General features: G+C 43.3%; 1 protein-coding gene across 1 annotated transcript in view; it reads right to left on the bottom strand.

Annotated features, from left to right (window-relative positions):
- Positions 1 to 591: 591 nt before the first annotated feature.
- Setd3 (SET domain containing 3, actin histidine methyltransferase) overlaps positions 592 to 21,895 on the bottom strand; it is a 66,981-nt gene continuing 45,677 nt past the window's right edge. Inside the window, exons 7-13 of the mRNA XM_027416355.2 lie at positions 12,563 to 12,621; positions 11,748 to 11,862; positions 6,976 to 7,050; positions 5,873 to 6,039; positions 4,963 to 5,048; positions 2,530 to 2,690; positions 592 to 1,542 (exon numbers count right to left, since the gene is read on the bottom strand). Of these exons, the coding sequence (XP_027272156.1) occupies positions 1,147 to 1,542; positions 2,530 to 2,690; positions 4,963 to 5,048; positions 5,873 to 6,039; positions 6,976 to 7,050; positions 11,748 to 11,862; positions 12,563 to 12,621 (1,059 nt within the window). The 3' untranslated portion in view covers positions 592 to 1,146. The remainder of the gene's footprint in view (positions 1,543 to 2,529; positions 2,691 to 4,962; positions 5,049 to 5,872; positions 6,040 to 6,975; positions 7,051 to 11,747; positions 11,863 to 12,562; positions 12,622 to 21,895) is intronic.

Here is a 21,895-nt window from a genome sequence, read left to right as displayed (position 1 = left end):
GCCATCCCTGGAAGTCAGTGTCCCTTGACCACCACTGTGGTGGCTGTGTCTGTGAGAGTCCACTGCCATCCCTGGAAGTCAGTGTCCCTTGACCATCACTGTGGTGGCTGTGTCTGTGAGAGTCCACTGCCATCCCTGGAAGTCAGTGTCCCTTGACCATCACTGTGGTGGCTGAGTCTGTGAGAGTCCACTGCCATCCCTGGAAGTCAGTGTCCCTTGACCATCACTGTGGTGGCTGAGTCTGTGAGAGTCCACTGCCATCCCTGGAAGTCAGTGTCCCTCGGCCATCACTGTGGTGGCTGTGTCTGTGAGAGTCCACTGCCATCCCTGGAAGTCAGTGTCCCTTGACCATTACTGTGGTGGCTGAGCCTGTGAGAGTCCACTGCCATCCCTGGAAGTCAGTGTCCCTTGACCATTACTGTGGTGGCTGAGCCTGTGAGAGTCCACTGCCATCACTGGAAGTCCATGTGCTTCTCTGAAATCAGAGTCGGCATTTAAAATTAAGGAAGAGGACGCGAGTCCTACTTTGATTTAAGGAAAAGGACAAGTTTTTAATACAGCAAAACAGAACACAAAAAAGAAAACAAATCCTTAGAAATTACTAGATATATGTGTGTATTTATATAATTAAGATCATCATCAACATTTTAAGCCATGGGAAATCAAGTTGCCACCTTACCTTTTGGTACTGGGGATATTATTTTTAAGGAGCGAAAAAGATTTGCCCAGACCTCACTTGGCTTTCTTTCCACTGTGCCTCATCTCCACTGTCCGCTGAACACCTAGAGTCCAACCTTGGCTCCTCAGCAGGAGGCAGAGCTAGCTTTCACTCTGGAGCAAGGATGGCAGGCCTGCAGAGCACAGCTGAGCTCGGACCTCAACTCTTTCCCAGGAAGAGCTGCAAGTGCCTACGGCTGGTCTGCACAGTCTCCCAAAGGCACCTCCTCCCTCTGTTTGGCCCAGAAGCAAGATGGCAATCTTAATCAAAAAGGGAAGCTAGATCTTTAAAATAACTTAAAAATCACTTTTATATAAAGCAGCAAAAACATATTCTCCTCTCTGCGAAAAGAAAAATGTTAACAAGGAACACGGCAATGTAGTGGGCTGTCCACAACTTCTGCTAAACTGGATCCCAATGAGTGCATCTCAGAGCCGCTCCTTCGCTTCACCCGTACTGCCGGAAGACTCTTTGGTCCCATTAGGGATCACATTTTCCCCATTGACGAGCCCGTTCTCGGCAGCCTTGGCTTTGCTGACAGTCTCCGTGAGGCTCAGAGACTCCTGCACACCTGCCTCCTCCTCCAGCTTCCTCAGGACCAGAGGGAGCCTAGAGTCCCCCACACCGCCCTCCAAGAGTCCCAGGTCACTCTCCTCATATCTGGGCAACGGAGCCCTCTCCTCCATGTGTTTGCGGTAGTACTCCCGGTTCATGGCTGCACTCTTTACTGCTTTTTCCAAAATTTCCTTCTCACCCAAGCGCAATTTGATGGCCATTGTGGCACGGACCGACAGGTCAGGGTTTTTCAAGACGATCTTATCTTCCTGGGGGCAGGAGACACCAAATTAATGACAAGAAGTCTAGATCAGCAAAGCAGCAAAGGACAGTAGGTCAGCCTGAGGGGGTTAAGTGGTGCTAGAAGCTATTCAGACTACCTGGTAACTCGACAATGTCCATCAAAAAAAAAAAACTAGTTTGACTTATGAATCTTATACACTAAGTTGTATCTCTCAAAACAAAGGCCAAGTAAAAAGGAAGCCAATAAAAAATGGAGGGCGTTGCTTACTTTAATCACCTTGACTGGGGCCCTCATGCTGAGCCCAGGGTGCAGGACATGAATTAAAGAATAAGAGACAAAAGGAGTCTTCCAGCCAGGCCTGGTGCGCAGCCTGTGATCCTAACTAGTCAGGAGGCTGAGACTGGATGGTTAGAAGGTTGAGGCTGGGATGGAATACAGAGTTCAGGGCAGTCTTAGTTAGGCTGTCCTGAAAGTCGAGAGAACTGTGGTTTCTGTCGCACATGTAAGGCTCTAGGTTTACTCCCCAGTAATGCACCACATGTTGGTGCAAAAGAGAGAACAAGAGAAGTTGAGAGAGGGACAGGGATAGGAGGGTGATAAAAGTTTTGAAGTGAAATACAAATTCATGTTTGTGGTATCATATGAATGAAAAACAGTTTTTAGAAGTACTAAGTTTGAATCAGATGGTGGTAGTGCACGCCTTTAATCCCAGCACTCAGGAGGCAGAGGCAAGTAAATCTCTGAGTTCAAAGCCAGCCTGATCTACAGAGTGAGTTCCAGAACAGCTGTGTAGCTAGGGCTACACAGAGAAACCCTGTCTCAAAACACAAAAAAGCAAAACAAAACAAATCACTAAATTTGTGAAATGTATCAACAAATCAGCAATGCTATTAAGTATATACATGATAAACAGAAAAACACTGACGCTGATAAACACATTTTGCTAAGAATCAGAATACATTAAGGACTAGAAATGCAACAAAGCATGATATCCATTCATTGATCTAATTACCTCAATCGTCGTTTTATATGTTTTTAAAAGAAGTGAGGCTCTATCTTCCAGAAATGTCCACAGTTTGACCTCATTGTCCCAGCTGACAGGAAACTCAGAGTTTCCCAGAGTGAAGATCCTGTCAATGGCGCTGTCTCCTAGCAAATGCTCTTTCAATTCCTCTACAGGGAAGACACACAGTGGCCAGTTAGGAAGGAGCAGTACAGCCCTCACTTAACAGCCCCTTCTAGGTCTCCACATCACCAGCCTATCCCAGCCTCTCTCAGACTCTCCAGGCTAGGAGGGCAAGTGAGCTGGACTCCCTGAAAGACAGTGTACAGACTCAGCACTCTCTCAGAGGGACACTGAGAATGAGCCTTCAGACAGGCTCACTTCTACAGACATTCCATGCCACATCCCTCACTATCATAGAGCTGTTCTTCCTAGACCCTGAGCCAGACTTCAGTCCTGCCAACTGGATCAAAAAGACACTGAGGTGGGGCTGAAGGAATGGTTCAGGCTCAATTCCCAGCACCCATGTGGCAGCCCATAACAGTCTATAACAACAGTCCCAGGGTATTCACTGCTGTCTTCTAGCCTTTGTGGGAACTGCACACACATGGTACACAGTCATATTAAGATGAAAAGAAAATGTCTTAAAGACACTGAAGAGAGTCACTATCCTCCTGGGACCCTCCAAGTGATAATTATGTACCCCATTTTATAACAAGGAAGCCAAAGATGGGAGGAACAAGTACATGGACTATAGAAATCTTAGTCAAGGAAAAGTGAGCCTCTCTCTCACTCAAGGAATTTAAATTACACATAAACACAACCTTCAATCACCTTCAAAACTATATGTAGGAAGGAAGAATTCAGCAATGGCTCTGAGCAGTTTATCTCCTGCCCATCCTATTCAGTTCAACAAACACACCCATGCTTCTTATGTAACTGTGAGACAGGATCTCTTTCAGAGCAAAATGCCCTACAGCTGTCATTATTTACAATTCAAATTGAGGAGCTGTGCTGCCAGCAAACCAAACTTTTATTAGTATTAGTTGGAGTAATTCAAAGAATACATCAATTGTCTTGACATGACAAATTGTCTTCTGATGACTGAAAAGAAACTAAAGAACAGCAAGAGACATAAAATGATTTTTTAAAATGCATGTTATCTGATGTTTAAAAAAAAAAAACCGACTATCCAGTTCTATGGTAAAATTCAGGGTTTTAAATACTTCACTCGTCAGTTTATAACCTTTGTTTAGAGATAAAGATCTTAAAAAACAAACCCACTTCCTTAGAAATAGAAAATTCTTTCAGAAATCTCCAAGGCTAAGTCCCTGCTGTCACTCCTCCCAGCCCCTGGCTCATACTGCAGTCCAAGACAGAGACTGTGCTCTTCTCTCCAGCAGATGTGCAGAGAAGCTGGGCCGACACAGCTCACATGACTGGAGACAAAACATGCAAAGCAGCTGCTGACCTGACCCTAGACAACAACAAACCAGGCACCCCTTCCTCAGAGGTTCCTAAGCCACTCCCCTTCTCAAGGCAGCCCGAGTCCGGCCATCCTGAGGACATTCACACTGCTCTACCTTTCTTCCCCTCCTTGCCCACATCAGGGACATGGAGATGTCTGGGGCTTAGGCTCTGGAAGTAAGTTGGTGTGAGTCAAGGTTGTTCTTTACTAGCTGAGTAGCCCTGGCCTAAGCCCCCATATACTTTGAACTGGAGACTGCTTCCATGCAACAGGAAACAGCTCACAAGGCAGAAGGAGTGAAAATGCAGGCAGCATCATGTTGGGCATTCTGCACTGCACAAGTTTTGGAGATAGATAGATAGATAGATAGATAGATAGATAGATAGATAGATTCAGAGATATAGATATCTCCAAAGAAATCCCACTTCTCTGTGGCCAAAATGGACTGCTCTAGCCAGCTGCACCTTCCCTAATGCTCCGGCACCGTTGTTCTAGGAAACATCTGTCTGTTCAGCCAATCAGTCACTTATTCTCTAGCCGGGCCATTCTGCACAGGATTGAAGGTAGTTTAATAAGACAGCCCCATCCCTTACAAATGAAACCTCAGGACCAGTGTTTGAGCACAGTTTAGGATGGAGAACAAAAGCACAGCAAGCTCTGATGACTTGTTCTAAGCTAATATAAAAATGGGTGAGCAATACATAGACTTCATCCTTCCTGGCTGTGGCCAGGAACATTTTGTCTAATACAGCGAGCGGCTGTCTGCAGTATTATTTACCCTCTCCAGATATCTGGACTCTACCATCCCAGTGTACAACAGATTAGTTCTTTCTCCAATATTGCCAGCTTCCCTCTACCAAAAAAGCCTTCCCATTTCAAGAATTTATCTCTAATCTGATCCCCCATGCTTTACATTTTCACAATTTAAAAAGAATCTTTAAATTTTTTTTTTATTCATCTGAAATGACTTTTACCTTCAGTCATGCAGAATACTCGGAGAAAAGCCAGAAGCTGGGCAGAGATGGGCGGCTCAGTAAAATGCAATGCAAACACACTGGATCTGAAAAAAAACAAAATCTGAGGTCAGCCCCACAGCTCCTCCAGAGGAAGATGCCTGGTGCACACACAAGCAGTGGTCCTCACTACATGCAGACAGACACTTGAAAAGTGTGAAGCGGGTGGGTAGAGAGGCCCTGCCAGGCACTGGCGGTCCCTCCCAGCATCCCTGCTGCCGAATGGCCTTACCACGCTCATGGTGAGAGAATTGAACACACCCACAGTCCTTAAGACACATTAACAATAATTCATGTTGAGTTCACACTTTATCATTAATCAAATATTGACAAGTTCAACAAAAAAAAGTCCAGATAATCCATTTTCATTAAGATTGGTTCCTCTAGTCCCTGGAGGACTAATAAATCATAATTCTCACCTTCTTTACCATTTCACACCACAAATGCAAGAAAATTTTACAGAATCTAACCAGAAATTCATGGAATCACTGAGGATCATGGCTTCATTACAGAAACTAATGGTGGCAAAGAATTAAATAAAACAAATTGATCCAGGTCATTAGCCTTTTCAAGGTGAAAGACATTAATGATACCAGAGCACTTATTTAACTTAACGAGGACTGCAGGCCATAGCCCTCGGAACTGGCTGTGAACACTGCTAGTGACACAATTATTTCTATCTGGAAGTGCTGGTAAATCACCACACATCTCCAAGGTCTAAATTTGCTGTGTAACAGGGATAAAGGGATTAAGGCACAGTACTGTGGAGAAGTTTTATTAACACACCAATTAAATACTAAGCAATGGAAAAACTGCATGTAGCACAGGAAAGAGCCAACCCATGTTTTTTTTTTTTTTTTTTTTTACTTACGTTGGGATGCCGGCGCGAGCCAAGACCTCAGCCTTCATGGCGTAGAGCCTGTCACTTTTACTTACTCCAAGCTTTATTTTCACTCTGTCGTGTGAATTATTGTCAAAGAAAAACCCACTGTGGATCACAAACTCTGCATTTGATCGAGTGCCATAAAAAATGTAAATCTGAGATGCAGCAAAGAAAAAAATAGAAGGACATAAAACAAACTTAGTATGTATTCTTAAAACAGAGCAGAGCAAAGGCTTAGTTCTCATATGCTAATGCTACTTTACATCAGGAGACAGTTTTTTAACCACACATTCACTTGGTATAGCATGATTTGTGGAAGGTGAAGGTGTGCAATCCTCTCAACTTCCCAAACTATCTAAGGAGAGTGAAGCCAAACACTTATGCCTACTACTGCTACTAGGCAGAGGGAGAGGGGGGATATGGAGATATTGACCCAGGACCACAAAGCCTCCCAGCCAGCCAATCTCCTTTTAAATTGCTCTTTAGGATGTGCCTCATCTTCCTTTCCTTTTGAAACAGGCATTTAAATTAACTCCTGTCAGAAACCCACTTCCACAGTCCGTGCACTTTCACACTAACAGAGGATTGTGGACTTTTCTGAAGAGCAGATCAAATGGAAGGCAGTGTCTGTCCCTGTATTGGTTTTCTACTGAGGGCTGGGGTTGTGAAACTGATAAATGCAGAGATTTATAGATGTACATTTCAAAATTATTGGGAAACTCACCTGTACCTCCATCCAAATTATTAGATAAAAAATGTACATATCACAGTGACAGTGCAAGAGGATAGGGATGGCTGTTCTAATTTCCTTAGGTTTTAATTACCTAAATCCCACCTCTTTATAAAGAAATGCAGCTTTTGTTTCAGTACTGTGAGACAAAGTCTATTTGGTCTAACAGTGTCACAACTGTACAAAGAGCTACACTGTTTTCCTTTGGACAGAAGTATAATTCAAAGCATCTTTTTGTCTCAGGTTTGGTCAGAAAACAATGCTAAGGATCAATATCCCAGCTCTTCCCTATGCCCAGTGCCTCTTAGGATGAGCAAAGCCCACAGGCTGGCTCACAGCTAGAGACAGCACTGAAACCTACCTGCTCTCCAGCCTGAAAGTCCTGTAGGGCTACGCACTCACAGCGGTCATCTTCCAGGTTATAACCAGTCGTGATCTAGGCAGGAGAGAAAGACAGGTGATGAAGCAAGCGCCCTTCAGGACAAAGTTGTCTAGGGTGCTGACAGAGACAACAGAGACCTTCAGGACTCCAGGAAAGAGATGGCGAGGATGTCAGTCGTTTCCATGAACAACAAAGACTGTACAGAAAACTGCAGATCTGAAGTAAATCTCTCTTGGGAACAGACATTGCGCATCACTTCTAGGTCTCCACCAAACACATCATTATAAAATCGCTGCCTTTGACAGGACACAAGTTGCAGGCCCACACAGGGGTCTCTGGGATACCTGCATTTACTTAAAGTGTCACTGTTATATAACTTTTGTAGTGAGGAATCAATGTGGGGCAGGGTCTAGTTCAGCAGTAGAGCATGCATAAGGCCCTGGCCTTTCTTTTACCAGCAATACAAAAGAAAGTGGGTTTTCCACTAAGAATCAAGAGTACAAGAAAAGGAGCTGCTTCTGCATTACAGACATTTTGTTCTGTAATTACAAACTCACCTAAAACTTTCAGCTAAGCAAAGGCAATGTAAATCATCATTATTCTCTCTTTCTGCTAAAAGATATAAATGAGTATTTCTAAGCCCATAGGATACAGAAAAGTATCCTATCCTGACCCCAACCCACGTCTTCTCCAGGCATACCTTTCTTGGCAAGGGCCTCTGCACCAACACACAGAAGTGACCACTCTTAACTAACCAGGGACATTTAAACACCCTTTGGACTTTTTTTATTCAGTTTCCCTTGTGACTACAGCTCTTACCCTTGCTTTATCAGCATCTGCAAAGGCCTTCTAGGCAGTACAAGCTCCTGTACTACGGTTCTTCTCTGACCACACAGTGATTCTAGACAACACCAAGTTCCTGGAGGCCTCAGAACATGGTGTTCTGGGTCATACAGGCCATGTCCTGTTCCCTCTTGAATGGAGCTACTTTTAACTCCTGCTCTGTTCTGAGACTCTGAAACTAGTCTTCTTTTGGAGTGCCTTCCCCCATTTCATCTCCTCTCATCCTCCCCTCTCTAGCTGCCACCACATATATCTGCACAGTGAGTCCCCCACCCTCCAGGAGACCAGGAGTGTCCCCAGTGCTTGATGAACAGTCCCTAATGTCTGATACTGCCTTTGAAAGGACTGCCTGGAGGCACAAAATCCCAGACTGATACCCCATTCCTGAATACTGCCAGCCTCCTAGACGGTAAACTTGTCTGGAGAATCAAAGACTCACTTATTAAGCAGTACCATAGGAGGGAGAGTATGACACACTCACTCCCTCAAACATACGGAGCACATGATCATTGCAGTCTTTTTTCAGTTTCCTCCTAGTGCGCATTACTGCATTGTATATGACAAAGGAAAGAAGTCATGCATACTTGTTGATATAACTTGGAAAAGACAGTGGAAAAACTTAGACAGTTGTGTCTGTGTGTCCTGTTGTTTTGTCCCAGGCCAGAGCATGTATGCTGGTGAATTCAAAGCACAGAACACTAGGCTATGACAGAAACACACACACACACACACACACACACACACACACACACACACACACACGCACACACCCACCCATCCTGCAAAAAAAAAAAAAAAAGAAGAGGAGGAAGAAGAAGAGGAGGAGGAGGAGGAGGAGGAGGAGGAGGAGGAGGAGGAGGAAGAAGAAGAAGAAGAAGAAGAAGAAGAAGAAGAAGAAGAAGAAGAAGAAGAAGAAGAAGAAGAAGAAGAAATGGAAAAAGAAAGAAGAAAAAAATCACCTGCCATAATGGACCTTTCAAAATAATGTGTGGAAGCCAGCTGTGGGAGAAGTGCCACCTGTAATCCCAGCACTCAGAGACAATGGAACTGAAGGTCATGGCTACAGAGCAAGTCCAAGACTAGTTCAGGCTACAAAAGACTTCATTAAAAAAAAAAGGGGGGGGGACCATAATGCATGGGCAATACAAATACAACAAGGACAAGAAGGGGGCCTATGTGACAGAAGTGATACTCAGGGTGGCCTCACTTGACAGTAACTTGAGTCTCATTAGCATCTGAGGAACAAATGTTCTGGGCAGGAGCAGCAGCAAGCACAAAAGTCAAAGGCCCTGAGGTGGGTTGTAGTGGTGTTAGGAACAGCAACAAGCCACAGATAGATGAGACCTGTACGTTTTTATGGAAGCTGGGCTTCTGCTCTAAGCTTGCCATCTAAACATCTTCAACAGCTAACCAAGAGGGCCTCAAAGACTTTTCCACACTGACTGACAGTCCTATGTATACACTCACCACAGCACGCAGCATGCCCTGTAAACCACTGAGCAGAATCCCTCTCAGGTAAACTGAATGACTTTAAGAAAGGAATTCTGTCAATTCTGCTAATTTTAGACAGATAAGCAAGATTTAAAGATACACATATCCAAGATGAGGGAAGTGGCTCAGTGGGAAAGCTTGCTGTATAAGCATAAGAATCTGAGTGTGGATCCCTAGCATCCACACTCAATAAACAAACCAACCCAAGCATAGTGGTGTGCATCTTTAACATCCTGGGGGGGGCCAGGCAAACCCCCTAGACAGCCTAGCCAAAGCAGTGAGCTCCAGGTCTCATGTGGGAGACCTTGTCTCAAAACCACAAGGTGAAGAACACTAGAGGAAGCCTCCATCCACACACACACTGACAAGCCTGTGAGCAGGCGCATGTGGGAGAGCACAGGCGCACAAGGAGGGCTGGGCCTTGTGACCTCTTAAAATCTGCTTCTCCAGGTGGCAAAGGACTTCACTCTCATTCTCCAAAACCCTAGGCAGCACTGCTCCTGCCTTCCACCATGCTGCCCCTGCAGAGTGTTGCTAGGGCTCAGGACTTCTGTTAAAAGCAGATAGCACTGGTGAGCACACCTTTCTCCTGTGTTCCCCTGTGAGAGCTCAGCAGCCTAACAGTACAAGGAGAGTCAGCACAGACAAAGAGGGAATAAAAGCCTCTGCTTGAAAGGTCAAGCCTTGAGTTCAAGCACTTCACTGTAAAAGGAAGCTAAATGGTCACACCTACAATACACAGCTTTACATTTGAAAACTCTATTCCTTAAACCTTGCCACACTAAATGTCCCATGAAACCTTATGACAAGGGAAACACATCAAAGGTGTGGAGTTAGGTATGTGGGGCAAGGAAAACATATTGGCTTCTTGAACAAACCTCCTGAGAGGCGGCAGAGAACCACAGGAGATCACAGTCACACAAATTATATTAGGGAAGATATGCCAAGAGCTGTCTGTTGGTCTGACTTTGAGATAAACTTGAGTGCACAGCTTTATCATACTGGCAGGGAAGGAATACCAAGGTCCAAACTCAGCTTGCCTATGAACATGTTAGGGTGGCACCAACAGTCAAAGGACAGGAGAGCAGAGCCCTGAGCTGTAGCAGCCTTCTGGGCCACCAGGAAACCAGAGCGGCTACAGGAAAGAATGGCTGACTTTACTAGAGATGTCTGTGTGTTTTAACTCTTTTCCATTTGTTAACACTGGAAGTGAAAATAAACTTTAATGATCAACTGAGTTTGGGAAATGGTGATCTAGTTCACATAAAGAGGGAAAGAAAACACAGGGTCAGATATTTAAAGCTATTTGATTTTTTTTTTTTAATTTCAAGCTTATCATCAGTTTAAAAATATCTCTAAAGGAGAAAAAAAGGACAAAGAGTGTAAAATTATATTCATTAATGAAAATGTAAAACATGCTACTATTTCTTAGTCCTGTTAATTAAATTAAGCATATCTAAATTAAGACAAAATGTAATTATAAAAGTGTAATTTGTCCTTGCTACAATTTAAATATTGTTAAGATCTGAAAGACTACCAGAATTAGCAGGACAGTCTGCCTTGAGTGCTTGGCGCACAGCGCATGTGCTCTGGCCGCTGTATAGATGTGAAATAATCATTTTCAGCATTTCTTTAATCTATTTATAATATGGCTAATAATAACAGAGCAAGCTGGCACTGAGAAGCAGGAATCAAACCCAACTCACCCTGCAGACTAGCAGCGCTGAAGACTTCAGGATGATCTGGGTTTTGTCACCTTCTAAATGTGAGGACCAGGAAGTCCTCAGCACAAAGCTTCAGCCACACATTGCCTGGAAGCCAGGCAATGTGGAGGAACAGGACCTGCCCTCCTCCTTCACAGATTAGCCACAGGAAGAACTTCCCATCTTCACTCTCAAGTCCTGTACTTGTGCCCAGAACGGAGCACACAAACCTCCCTACACACGGGTTCCTAAGCACAGCAGGTAAATTAAAGAGGGTGAGGAACAGAGTAGGACGAGGGGTGAAGAAGAGTCAGCAGAGGGAAAAAAAAAAAAAAAAAAAGAAAGTGCCAGAAGAGAGAGAGCCAGAAAGATGAACAGTTTCCTTCAATAAACCCATACTTGTCAGAAATAAAAAAGGAAAGTGGTTTGTTCAGTCTATGATCCAGAAAATGACAAGAAAATGAACGTGAGAACTAGGGCTGTGATTTGGAACACACAGTGCAGTCGCTGCAGTTTCTACAATGCCCTAAGACTAGTGTTCTCAGTTTGCAGTCTGAAAAGGACGCCCAGCTTCTACCAGAGGGAGACAGGAAGCAGCAGGGTTTGCTTCTGCTTGTCCTTCTGGTGGGAGCTGACAAGGGGAAACAGGAAGCCAAGCAGAAAGTCCACCCAGAAGCTCAGCAGCCTCCAGACTCAACCCCAGGAGGTCTTTACCAGGCCATTGGTATGATTGCACATGTCCCATAAAGGAATCAGGGCCAAGGTCACCCGGGAGCCGTCCTCTGTGGGAATTTGGTTTTGTCGTGTCATAACTGAAGAGACCGCCCACCTGTGACAAAAACAAAATAACAGAATTGAGAGTAAAACATCTAAAAGCCACAGGCAGGAGAATGCACACAACCAGAAAGTGAGGGTTATGGACTGGCTCCTAGTTTTCAGTCTTTTTGGTGCCATTTAGAACTACATCCAGGATTGAGGGAAGGAGGGACAGGAAACGAAGCCCATGCAAGGAAGAGTGCTAAGAGGAAGCAGAAGCAGCAGGGGTCTCAACCCTTAGCATCAAGGTGATGAAACATCCCCAAAGCCAGCTCCCCTCTCCCACCCAGAAGCTGACTCTACCCTGCTTTAAGCCTCACTGACAAGTGGGTGCTGTCTCTCCTCTCTAAGGTGTGTGTGAGATGTAGGACAGGACACTTTTATTATGTTATGTAGTGCATTAACTTTTTGTTCAAAAAGAATCCCCTCTTCACACCAATGTAAGCTACTCAAAAGAGAAAAACTCCTTTAGCAACACTTAGCATGAATATTAAGCTCAAACATCCTTTAGCTACTTTAACCAAGTCACTAGCATTACAAGTTCACAGCAGTTTCTAAGTGGCTGTCAAAATGCCAGGGCTTATCAAAGCTGCTCACTGTGGCTCTGGGACCGCCATAGTGGCTGTAGCAGGTCAATTGCTGATAGCCTCCCTCACCTCCAGATCCTGCATTCCCTCAGAAACCACCCTCAACACAGTGCCCCTTACACCAACCTGTAGTCCTCGTAAGTGAAAGAATCCTTCAAGGGCAGTTTGTTGGCATGAGGATGGGTCTGGGAACGGGTAGTTTTAGGAAGCAGAGGTAAAAAGAGAAAAAAGGAAAACAGAAATCAGTCAGCAGAATTTCATTATTTAGCTGCTAACAGATCCTAACAAGAGCCAAATGAAGCAGGAGGCGTCCAGCCGAGCGACTGAGGGATCAGCATGCTATTGTGCCCTCATACATCACTGTCAACTTAATTTGTTGTGCCCAGCGGCCGCCATAAATCTGCTCCTTCATACTTCGATCCCCGAACCCACAGACACCACACACAACACAGTTTAAGGTGGCCTGCCTTCACAAAGCAGGCACACCCACGGCTGTGAGCACCAGCTCTCAAGATAACAGCAGAGCCTGCAAAGCCGGGCGTGGGGACTTGACTATCCTGAGGTCTCACGCCCTGTGACCAGCTTTTAATTGCTTTGTATGTCACAAAAAGCAACACTTACAGGTCCTATAGTATGCTGGAAATTATTCCACACTCTCTAACTTACATCACTTGATGACAATCGACTTACGTGCAAATGAATTATTTACACAGTAAATGTGAATCAAACACAGGAAACCAAGCAAAGTCTCCTGAGAATGAAGTGAATCTTACAAGTATGATAAAGATGAAACACACCAGCATTGTTTTAAATGATTCTTTTTTTTTTCTAGACAAAAGAACATTTAATAAAATATCCAAAACTTCATACATGGGCGAAAGAAAATCTTAGTTTCATATTCCCTCTTCACAAATCCCTCTTCTTTAGACCTTTGAGCACTTAAGAAATTAAAAGCTATAACAGTGTGATTTTAATCTTTACTTTCAATTACTGTCTGATAGACAGATTGCAGCAAGTGATCAGATGAACAAATGGTTGCTTCTGAGCTAGAGACAAGACTCTGCGGGAGCCAGTCCTTGCGCCTGTTACCGTGGCTCTCCGAGTGCAGCACAGTTTTGACTCCAGGTACTGGTACCACAAGTGTACTGTAATTCATCACCGCTCCCTGTAATGTGCTTGCTGGCACTGTGTGTGCAGGGCAGTAGGGGATGAGGTAAAAGTGGCTCAAACAGTAAATCAATTAGAAAACAAAAGCTTTTGCTCAATCTTAGGCAAAGTATATATTACAAAAGGTGGCCAATTGGGTGTTAGCTCCCAGGTGCCAGAATCTCCCCTCTTCTTAGCCTCATTTTATCCCTTTGGAAGAAAAGTCAAACTGTAGAAGTATATTCCCATAGCCTTTAAGATGCACGTTGGGCCAGCTGTAGTGGTGCACACCAGCTTGAGAGGCTAAGGTGGGAGGACCAAGGGTTTGAGAGCTGCCTGTACTACAGCTAGAAGGCAACATAAATACAATGAGATACAATGAATGTTTGAGTAACAATGTGAAATTAAATGAGACACTTGACAACAACATACAAACAGTACATGACATGGCATTCCCGTTTGACTCAGAAAATGCTATCCCTGGGAAGGTCAGCAAGAGGGCACGGCTGTTCCAGAGCCTGGAGACTGACAAGAAGTATCTGCTGTACTCTGAGGGGCTTGAGGTATGTTTTCCTCTTAATCACTACATTTTGCCAAGACAGAGCCCAGGTTTTCCTTTAAGCACACAAATCAGCGTAGACCCTCTCTCCTCTCAAAACTAACCTGGTGAGAATTAACAGAAAAACTTCAAAATAGTAAACAAAAGGGATCCTACTGGTAAATTTTTCTTTCTCTTGTAATAAAATGAAATCTCATAGTATTGTATTTTTGAGAAATGTGCACACCTGAGATATCTCTTTTCAAAGTCTAAAAGATGGGAAAATGTTAGTTTTTTTTAAAAAAATTTTAATTCAGCTGAGTGGTGGTGGTGGTACACGTCTTTAATCCCAGCACTCAGGCAGATCTCTGTAAGTTAAAGGCCAGCCTGGTGTACAGAGCTAGTCCCAGGACAGCCAGAGCTGTTACACAGAAACCCTCCGTCTCTCTCTCTCTCTCTCTCTCTCTCTCTCTCTTCTCTCTATATATATATATATATATATATATATATATATATATATATATTCACATTCACTTCAACTATGGCATTTACTACAGCCTTTTGGAAGTTGGTAAATTCCTATGTGAAATCTCACAAACACTCAAATTTTAACACCTTCCCCCTCAAAAGTCTGATATTAAGTAGGAAAAAAGATGGCAATTTTCAGTTTTCAAAAGGACTTGAAGATTCTACCAACAGTTGAGTATCCTCGGTCAGCCTCAGATTCCTCAGGAACATGGGTGACCACTCCAGGGCCAAGAGGTGAAAGGTTAATGCCAAAATCTTTCCAATAATTTACATATATCCTAAATGACCTAATAGTCCTGATAAAAATCATTACAAATAAAATCATTAAAAATGTGTAAGTACATTTTCAGGTAGAAGTTGACTATTCTTTTTCTCTGTGGTTACATAATATTTTGAGAAGCCATTAGAAATAGTTGTTCTCAAAAACCAGGGTGTGTCTAGCACACAAGATTCTAGTATGAAAGCCAGTCTACAGTGACACATGAACTTAACAGTTACATTGAAGCAAACTGTAGCACTGAGGTGGCAAGTGGCTTCTTCCTCCGCAGGGCTCTCACTACCGTGACGCCAGCGCCATCTATTGGCAGCATGGAAGAAAGTGCGAGCAATCTCTACCAGCAACACTGTAGCCTACAAGGTTTTCAGTTTCATTTGAATAAAATCATGTTTCTTAAAAAAACAAAACAAAAAACCAAAAAAAAAAAAAAACAAGAACAAAACCCATACCTTTTATCTAATCATGTTTATGTAGTACGCTTCAAGGACCTGGAGGTATTTAATATAAAAAACAATTCATTTATGGTTTTTAATGTAATATTTAATGTTGGAAATAAATGGCTTCCTTATTTTAAAAAAAATGAACAAGGACAAACGTTGATCCCAAACAATTTTTATTTAGCACTTAGGCAGAATTTTTTTTTGATCAATCACTTTCACTGTTGCCTAAAATTAATTTGAAGTGAAGTGAGAGCTTCTAAAATGCCTTCATATGAACATATTCAAACTCCTAGCACATGGCATGAATACTTTACTCCCTCTGGAGTAAACTAGCACGAGCCTGCCCTTCATTCTAATGCTTTCCCAGCATTTTAAGTATCCTCCAGCCAGTCCAAACAGGAACTTCACTCTTGGTGGCCAACTGATTTTAGTGGCTATAGTTTCCCAGACAAAAATCTATGTGGGCTGGGGTACAGGGTATCCTCAAATAGACACAAGAAGCAGGCCTCCAAGGCAGGGGCCCACAGGAGCCAGCCACGTGCCCTGATGACTCACTCACTACTCTGAAACTAAACAGGTTTTCTTCCAAATCACAAGTAACAAATGGTTTTCAGTTCTTGAGCATAACAAAGATTTAAGGTTGGGGAAACAAACATCTGCCAGTGCTCTTGACATCAGAAAAGGGGCATGCCAGGCTTCCTTTGCAAAGCCAGGGCTGCTGACGCACACCTGCTGGAGGCCAACCTGGGCTACATGGAAAAACCCTACCTCAAAAATAAGTGAAAATAAAAAGGATTCTAGAATCTGTGTGCAAAGCCAGGTAGGCGACCCTCTAAAGCACTGTCTCACTGCCTCTTCCATCCAAAGGAGGTATCCTCCTTGAGAAACAGCAATATTGTGCTTAGTACAAAATAATCACTATGTTTGGGAAAGATTAATATCTAAAATTGTTTGTTTGGCTTCAATAAAAAGGAGCAATATTGCTAAATATGTAAGTATGACATTTTGAAGAATTTACCATATTGCATGGGTCTGGTAGCAGTGCTTAAGGAAATTAAAAACCACTACAGTCAGCATAGTTGATCCTTATTAAAGCTCTGTCATGAACTATCACTCACATAAAACAAAAATAAACCAAGAAGAAATTTAAATAAAATCTATGGATTATAAGTGTTTGAAGATGGAAAAATGAATGATATTCTGGCTTTTAAAATTGATTTAGCATGCAGCTTCTCTTTATAGTCCCTTGATAAAAATGAAATCTCCCTAACAAACACTTAATAAAACCTGTCAATATCTCTGAAAAGAAAAATGACACAAATGCATTAAGTATTAAATACCCTTGGAAAAAGTCACATATTCCATGAATTTTTGATGTACTATCTTGACATTAATGTAAAACCTTGATATTTATAATTGACAGATATTTAATAAAGTATAAAAGAAGATGGCTGCTTTGCAGCATGCAAATTCCTCAGGCTGATCAGAGAGGAAAGATACAGAGTGCACTTACATTAAATAAACAGTTACTGTGCGTCACACAAATCAGCTGCAGTCTTATTTTAAGCTCTTACAACAAACCCCTGTGAAGAACCAAAACAAGCATACTCCATTATTATGTGGGTCCCTAATCCAGAAACATTTAGTATGTGAAGCAGCTTCGAAACATTAATAGTTGTGCACAGGAACAAAGTGCATTTGAATTAAGGGTGGTTTTGTGTTTAACACTGGGAAATAAGCAGTTGTAAACATTTTAAAATGCACTTACATGAATATGGCTAGGTATTTCCCAAACAAGTCTCAAATGAAACAAATTTAACTTAAAGAAAGGCCAAAAAACACTGAGGAGAAAAGCAAGATTCCAACACTAAGGGTACTAGAACATGAATCTTCCAAAACCCACTATTCCTTTGCTGGGGTCGTTCTTAGGCCAGGACTGCTATGTTTCAGGAGTCATTTCAGAGAGACATTCAAATATGCTAAAAGGGAAGTCGGTCAGTCTATAAAAATGATTCCTAAATACCGTATTTTAAAGAATTTACAACTGTTGCAATGCATAATCAATCTCAAAATACATATGGCAGTCCAGCAACTGCTCTACTCAACAGCTATGGGAATGCATTTTATAAGTTGCACCTAAACTTGTTCTGGTGAAAAGCCATAATACTGTGTAATTAAATTGGTATGATTAAAATACATTATATTTGCATGCCTTAAACATATATTAAAAGGGACAATTGGATTCATCCGCCAAAGACAGACACACTTAACTCCCAAGATGGTCCCATCTCTCTTATTGCTACTAGGATGTTACCAGACACAGAACTTCCCATTTGCTCTTGGAGCGAACACAGTCATTCATGATTTACAACTGGATGCTCTGCAGGGCTTTTGATAGAACATCATCTGATGTAACACTCTTAGGTACCTCAGCAAATCAAGAAAGAAAAAAGAGAAGCAATAGACAGCCCAGTGGGCCAGGTCCTGCAGGCCTGGATGGAGCCCTTTTCTCTTCAAGACAAGACCAAAGAAGGGAGAGAGATTTCCCTGGAAAGAGGAAGAATAAAGGAGAGATACAAGATGGGAACAAAAGGGAGGCCAGACACTGGACCATGACATTAAGTGACCAAGGCAAGCTGGAAACAGCACACATGCTGCAGGATAGCACATTTCTGGGAGTCAATGGACCTTCTTCTTGTACTTTATTTTCTAAGTAGATACAGCACAGTTTAATAGAAGGACAAATTATAAAATATCTCTTGAATCTACAACTTAGTTTTGATGGCCATAAATCAGAATCAAAGTATGGTTCATATATTCAGCTCTTGAAGGAAAAATCAATTTTTAAGACCTTTATTTTTAAACACAGATTACATTAAATTCTTTGGGGAATTTTTTCATCATAAAGTTCTTCAAACTCAACTCAATATAATCAAATAAAAATTTAACTACATCGATACACATCTAATCAAGACCTCCTGTTTTCACTCCCATATAGAGTTTTCCTAGCAAATATATATCACCTTAAAATGGCATTAGAATAACACTATTGTTCATTACATTTAAAAATACTTTTTAGATGACTGATCTATAATCTACATGCAATTCAAATTTAATTGCAGTTGGTTAAAACATAACAAAAAATAAATCTCTGCAGTGTATATTAGTTAACATGTATATATACCAAAGGGCAATCAACCTACATCAAACTGGGCCCAAATTAAGCACATATGGACTGTCAATCAGTTATTTACTCAAATATTTACTGACTCAGAAACAAAAAACTTGAAGACAAGTAAACAGTAGACAATTATTCACCAGGGGGAAAAAATCTTTACAAAGAAAGAAATTGATCCATCAACAAATTTTGAGTGCCTCTGAGGGGAGAGGAAGACACAAAATTAACATCCTCAGAGGGCACTATCCAGGGAAGCCAGAGCAAGGTCAAATAAGACAACCTATGTATGAGAGGCCACACTCGCAACCTCCCAGGTTCCTAGAGCATTTCCTTTCCCTACTGGTAACCTAGTGAGGCAGAGACACATCTCTAGCCACCAGCAGCAAGTCCCCAGGGCCTTCAGAGAGCCTCAGAGACAGCTTTCCCTCCATGAAGGAAAGCCTTCCTCCAAGTGAGGACAGCTGTTGACACAAGCACCTGAGAAATGTCAACCTGCACAGGCCTGGACAACAGGCAAGAACATGTCAAGTGACAACTTTCCAAAACACCACCACCAGAGGAGTACTCCCAGGAAGCCTGTTTTTATACACACAGAGATGAAGACACACACACACACACAGACACACACTCAGAAGCACACACACACACACACACACACACACACACACACACACACACACACACACACACACACAGACACACACACACACACACACACACACACACACACACACACACACACACACACACACACACACACCACACACACACACACACACACACACACACACACACACACACACACACACACACACACACACACACACACACACACACACACACACACACACACACACACACACAACACACACACACACACACACACACACACGGCATTCACAGACACACACACACACACACACAGAGGCATTCACAGACACACACACACAGGCATTCACACACACACACACACACACACAGGCATTCACAGACACACACACACAGGCATTCACACACACACACACACACACACAACACAGGCATTCACACACACACACAGGCATTCACACACACACACACACACACACACACACACACACAGAGACACACACTCAGAAGCACACACACACACACACACACACACGCAGGCATTCACAGACACACACTCAGAAGCACACACACACACACACACACACGCAGGCATTCACAGACACACAGACACACACACACACACACAGACACACAGACACACACAGGCATTCACAGACACACACACACAGGCATTCACACACACACACACACACACACATAGGCATTCACAGACACACACACACACACACACACACACAGGCATTCACAGACACACAGACACACACACACAGGCATTCACAGACACACACACACACAGGCATTCACACACACACACACACACACACAGGCATTCACAGACACACACACACACACACACACACACAGGCATTCACAGACACACACACACACACAGGCATTCACAGACACACACACACACACACACACACAGGCATTCACAGACACACACACACACACACACACACACAGGCATTCACACACACACACACACACAGGCATTCACAGACACACACACACACACACACACACACACAGGCATTCACAGACACACACACACACACACACACACACACACACAGGCATTCACAGACACACACACACACACACACAGGCATTCACAGACACACACACACACAGAGGCATTCACAGACACACACACACAGAGGCATTCACACACACAGATACACACACACACAGGCATTCACAGACACACACACACACACACACACACACAGGCATTCACACACACACACACACAGGCATTCACAGACACACACACACACAGATACACACACACACACAGGCATTCACAGACACACACACACACACACACACACACACAGGCATTCACAGACACACACACACACACACACAGGCATTCACACACACACACACAGGCATTCACAGACACACACACACACACACACAGGCATTCACAGACACACACACACACACATTCACAGACACACACACACACACACACACACACACACAGGCATTCACAGACACACACACACACACACACACACACACACACACACACACACACACCCAGCGTCTGGAAACAGCCTTGTCCTCCCTCCTCCTTTCTGCCTTTCGTTTCTCAATAGAGGCTGTCCCTGAGCAGCAGAGACCCTCGTCAATCCTGTTCAACTGTCTCTGAACACATCTCTATCTAAAGAGTTCAGCAAAGGGCAAGATAAGACAAGCTCTCAGGCAGCCCTGTGCACACACACACAACTGCTCACTCCAGTTATGCAGCGCTCACCTGGGAAGATCAGCTGAGGAAAATGCTGTGCCATCTCAGAGCCTCCATCCAATCATGTGAACAAAATCTACTTTTTAAGCGTCCTTTTACACCCTTAGCCTCAGACATCTCTGCTGACTGACTCAGGCACAATCAAGCCATGTTCCTGGGTCTCCATCAAAAGGCCAACGTTTACTCAGACTTACAATTCCTCACTCTCAACTACAACAAAAACACCCCACAAACAAAAGAAGAAATTATCACAGTAGCAAAGCAATTGTTTTATGTCTAGCAGCTAATGGTGGCACATTTCTTTAATCCCAGCACTCAGGTGGATTTCTGCAAGTTCAAAGCCAGTGTGGTTTACAGAGTGGGTTCCAGATCAGCCAGGGATACTGATATTCTGATTCAAACAGCAAATAGACAAATGCAGGACTATAATTATTTCAGCTTCACAATATAGTTTTGTTTTTCATTGTCTAAGCTGGTGGGCAGCATGTGACCAGGGTCAGGAGTGTGCACTTGCAGTCACTTCCTTTACAGGGTGGCTGACATCCAGAGTGCACCTCTAACTCTTGCCCTGAGAAAGGAACAGCCTAACTAGACACAGGAGAGAACCCTGTCTTCAGAAGAGCAGAAGGACAAGTAATGACTGCCATCTCTGAGCAGGTGATGACAAGGACTTCACCTGTGTATATCCAATCACCAAACATGTCCAAAATAGCTATCAGCAGCAGCCTCATTCTACTATCGAGGAAACTGAGGGACAGGTAATAAAGAAGAGGCTGGAACAACAACCCAGATGTCCCTATTAGGAAGTTTAAGGAAAAGGCTGGCTGTCGTACTCCTGAGGGCGAAGTGCCAGAGTTCTGTCTGACACAGTAAAGTACACTGCTTCACCACGAGCTACTGGGAGGAAGGCACACGTGCAATCCACTTCAGACCCGGAGGGTCCCTGGCTATCATGGCACCTAGTTCCCCTCACAGCACATTAAG

The sequence above is a fragment of the Cricetulus griseus genome, chromosome 5 (assembly GCF_003668045.3).
Source record: "Cricetulus griseus strain 17A/GY chromosome 5, alternate assembly CriGri-PICRH-1.0, whole genome shotgun sequence".
NCBI classification, from domain to species: Eukaryota; Metazoa; Chordata; class Mammalia; order Rodentia; family Cricetidae; genus Cricetulus; species Cricetulus griseus.
Note: the sequence above shows the minus strand (reverse complement) of the source record. Positions and strands in the feature narration are given on the sequence as shown.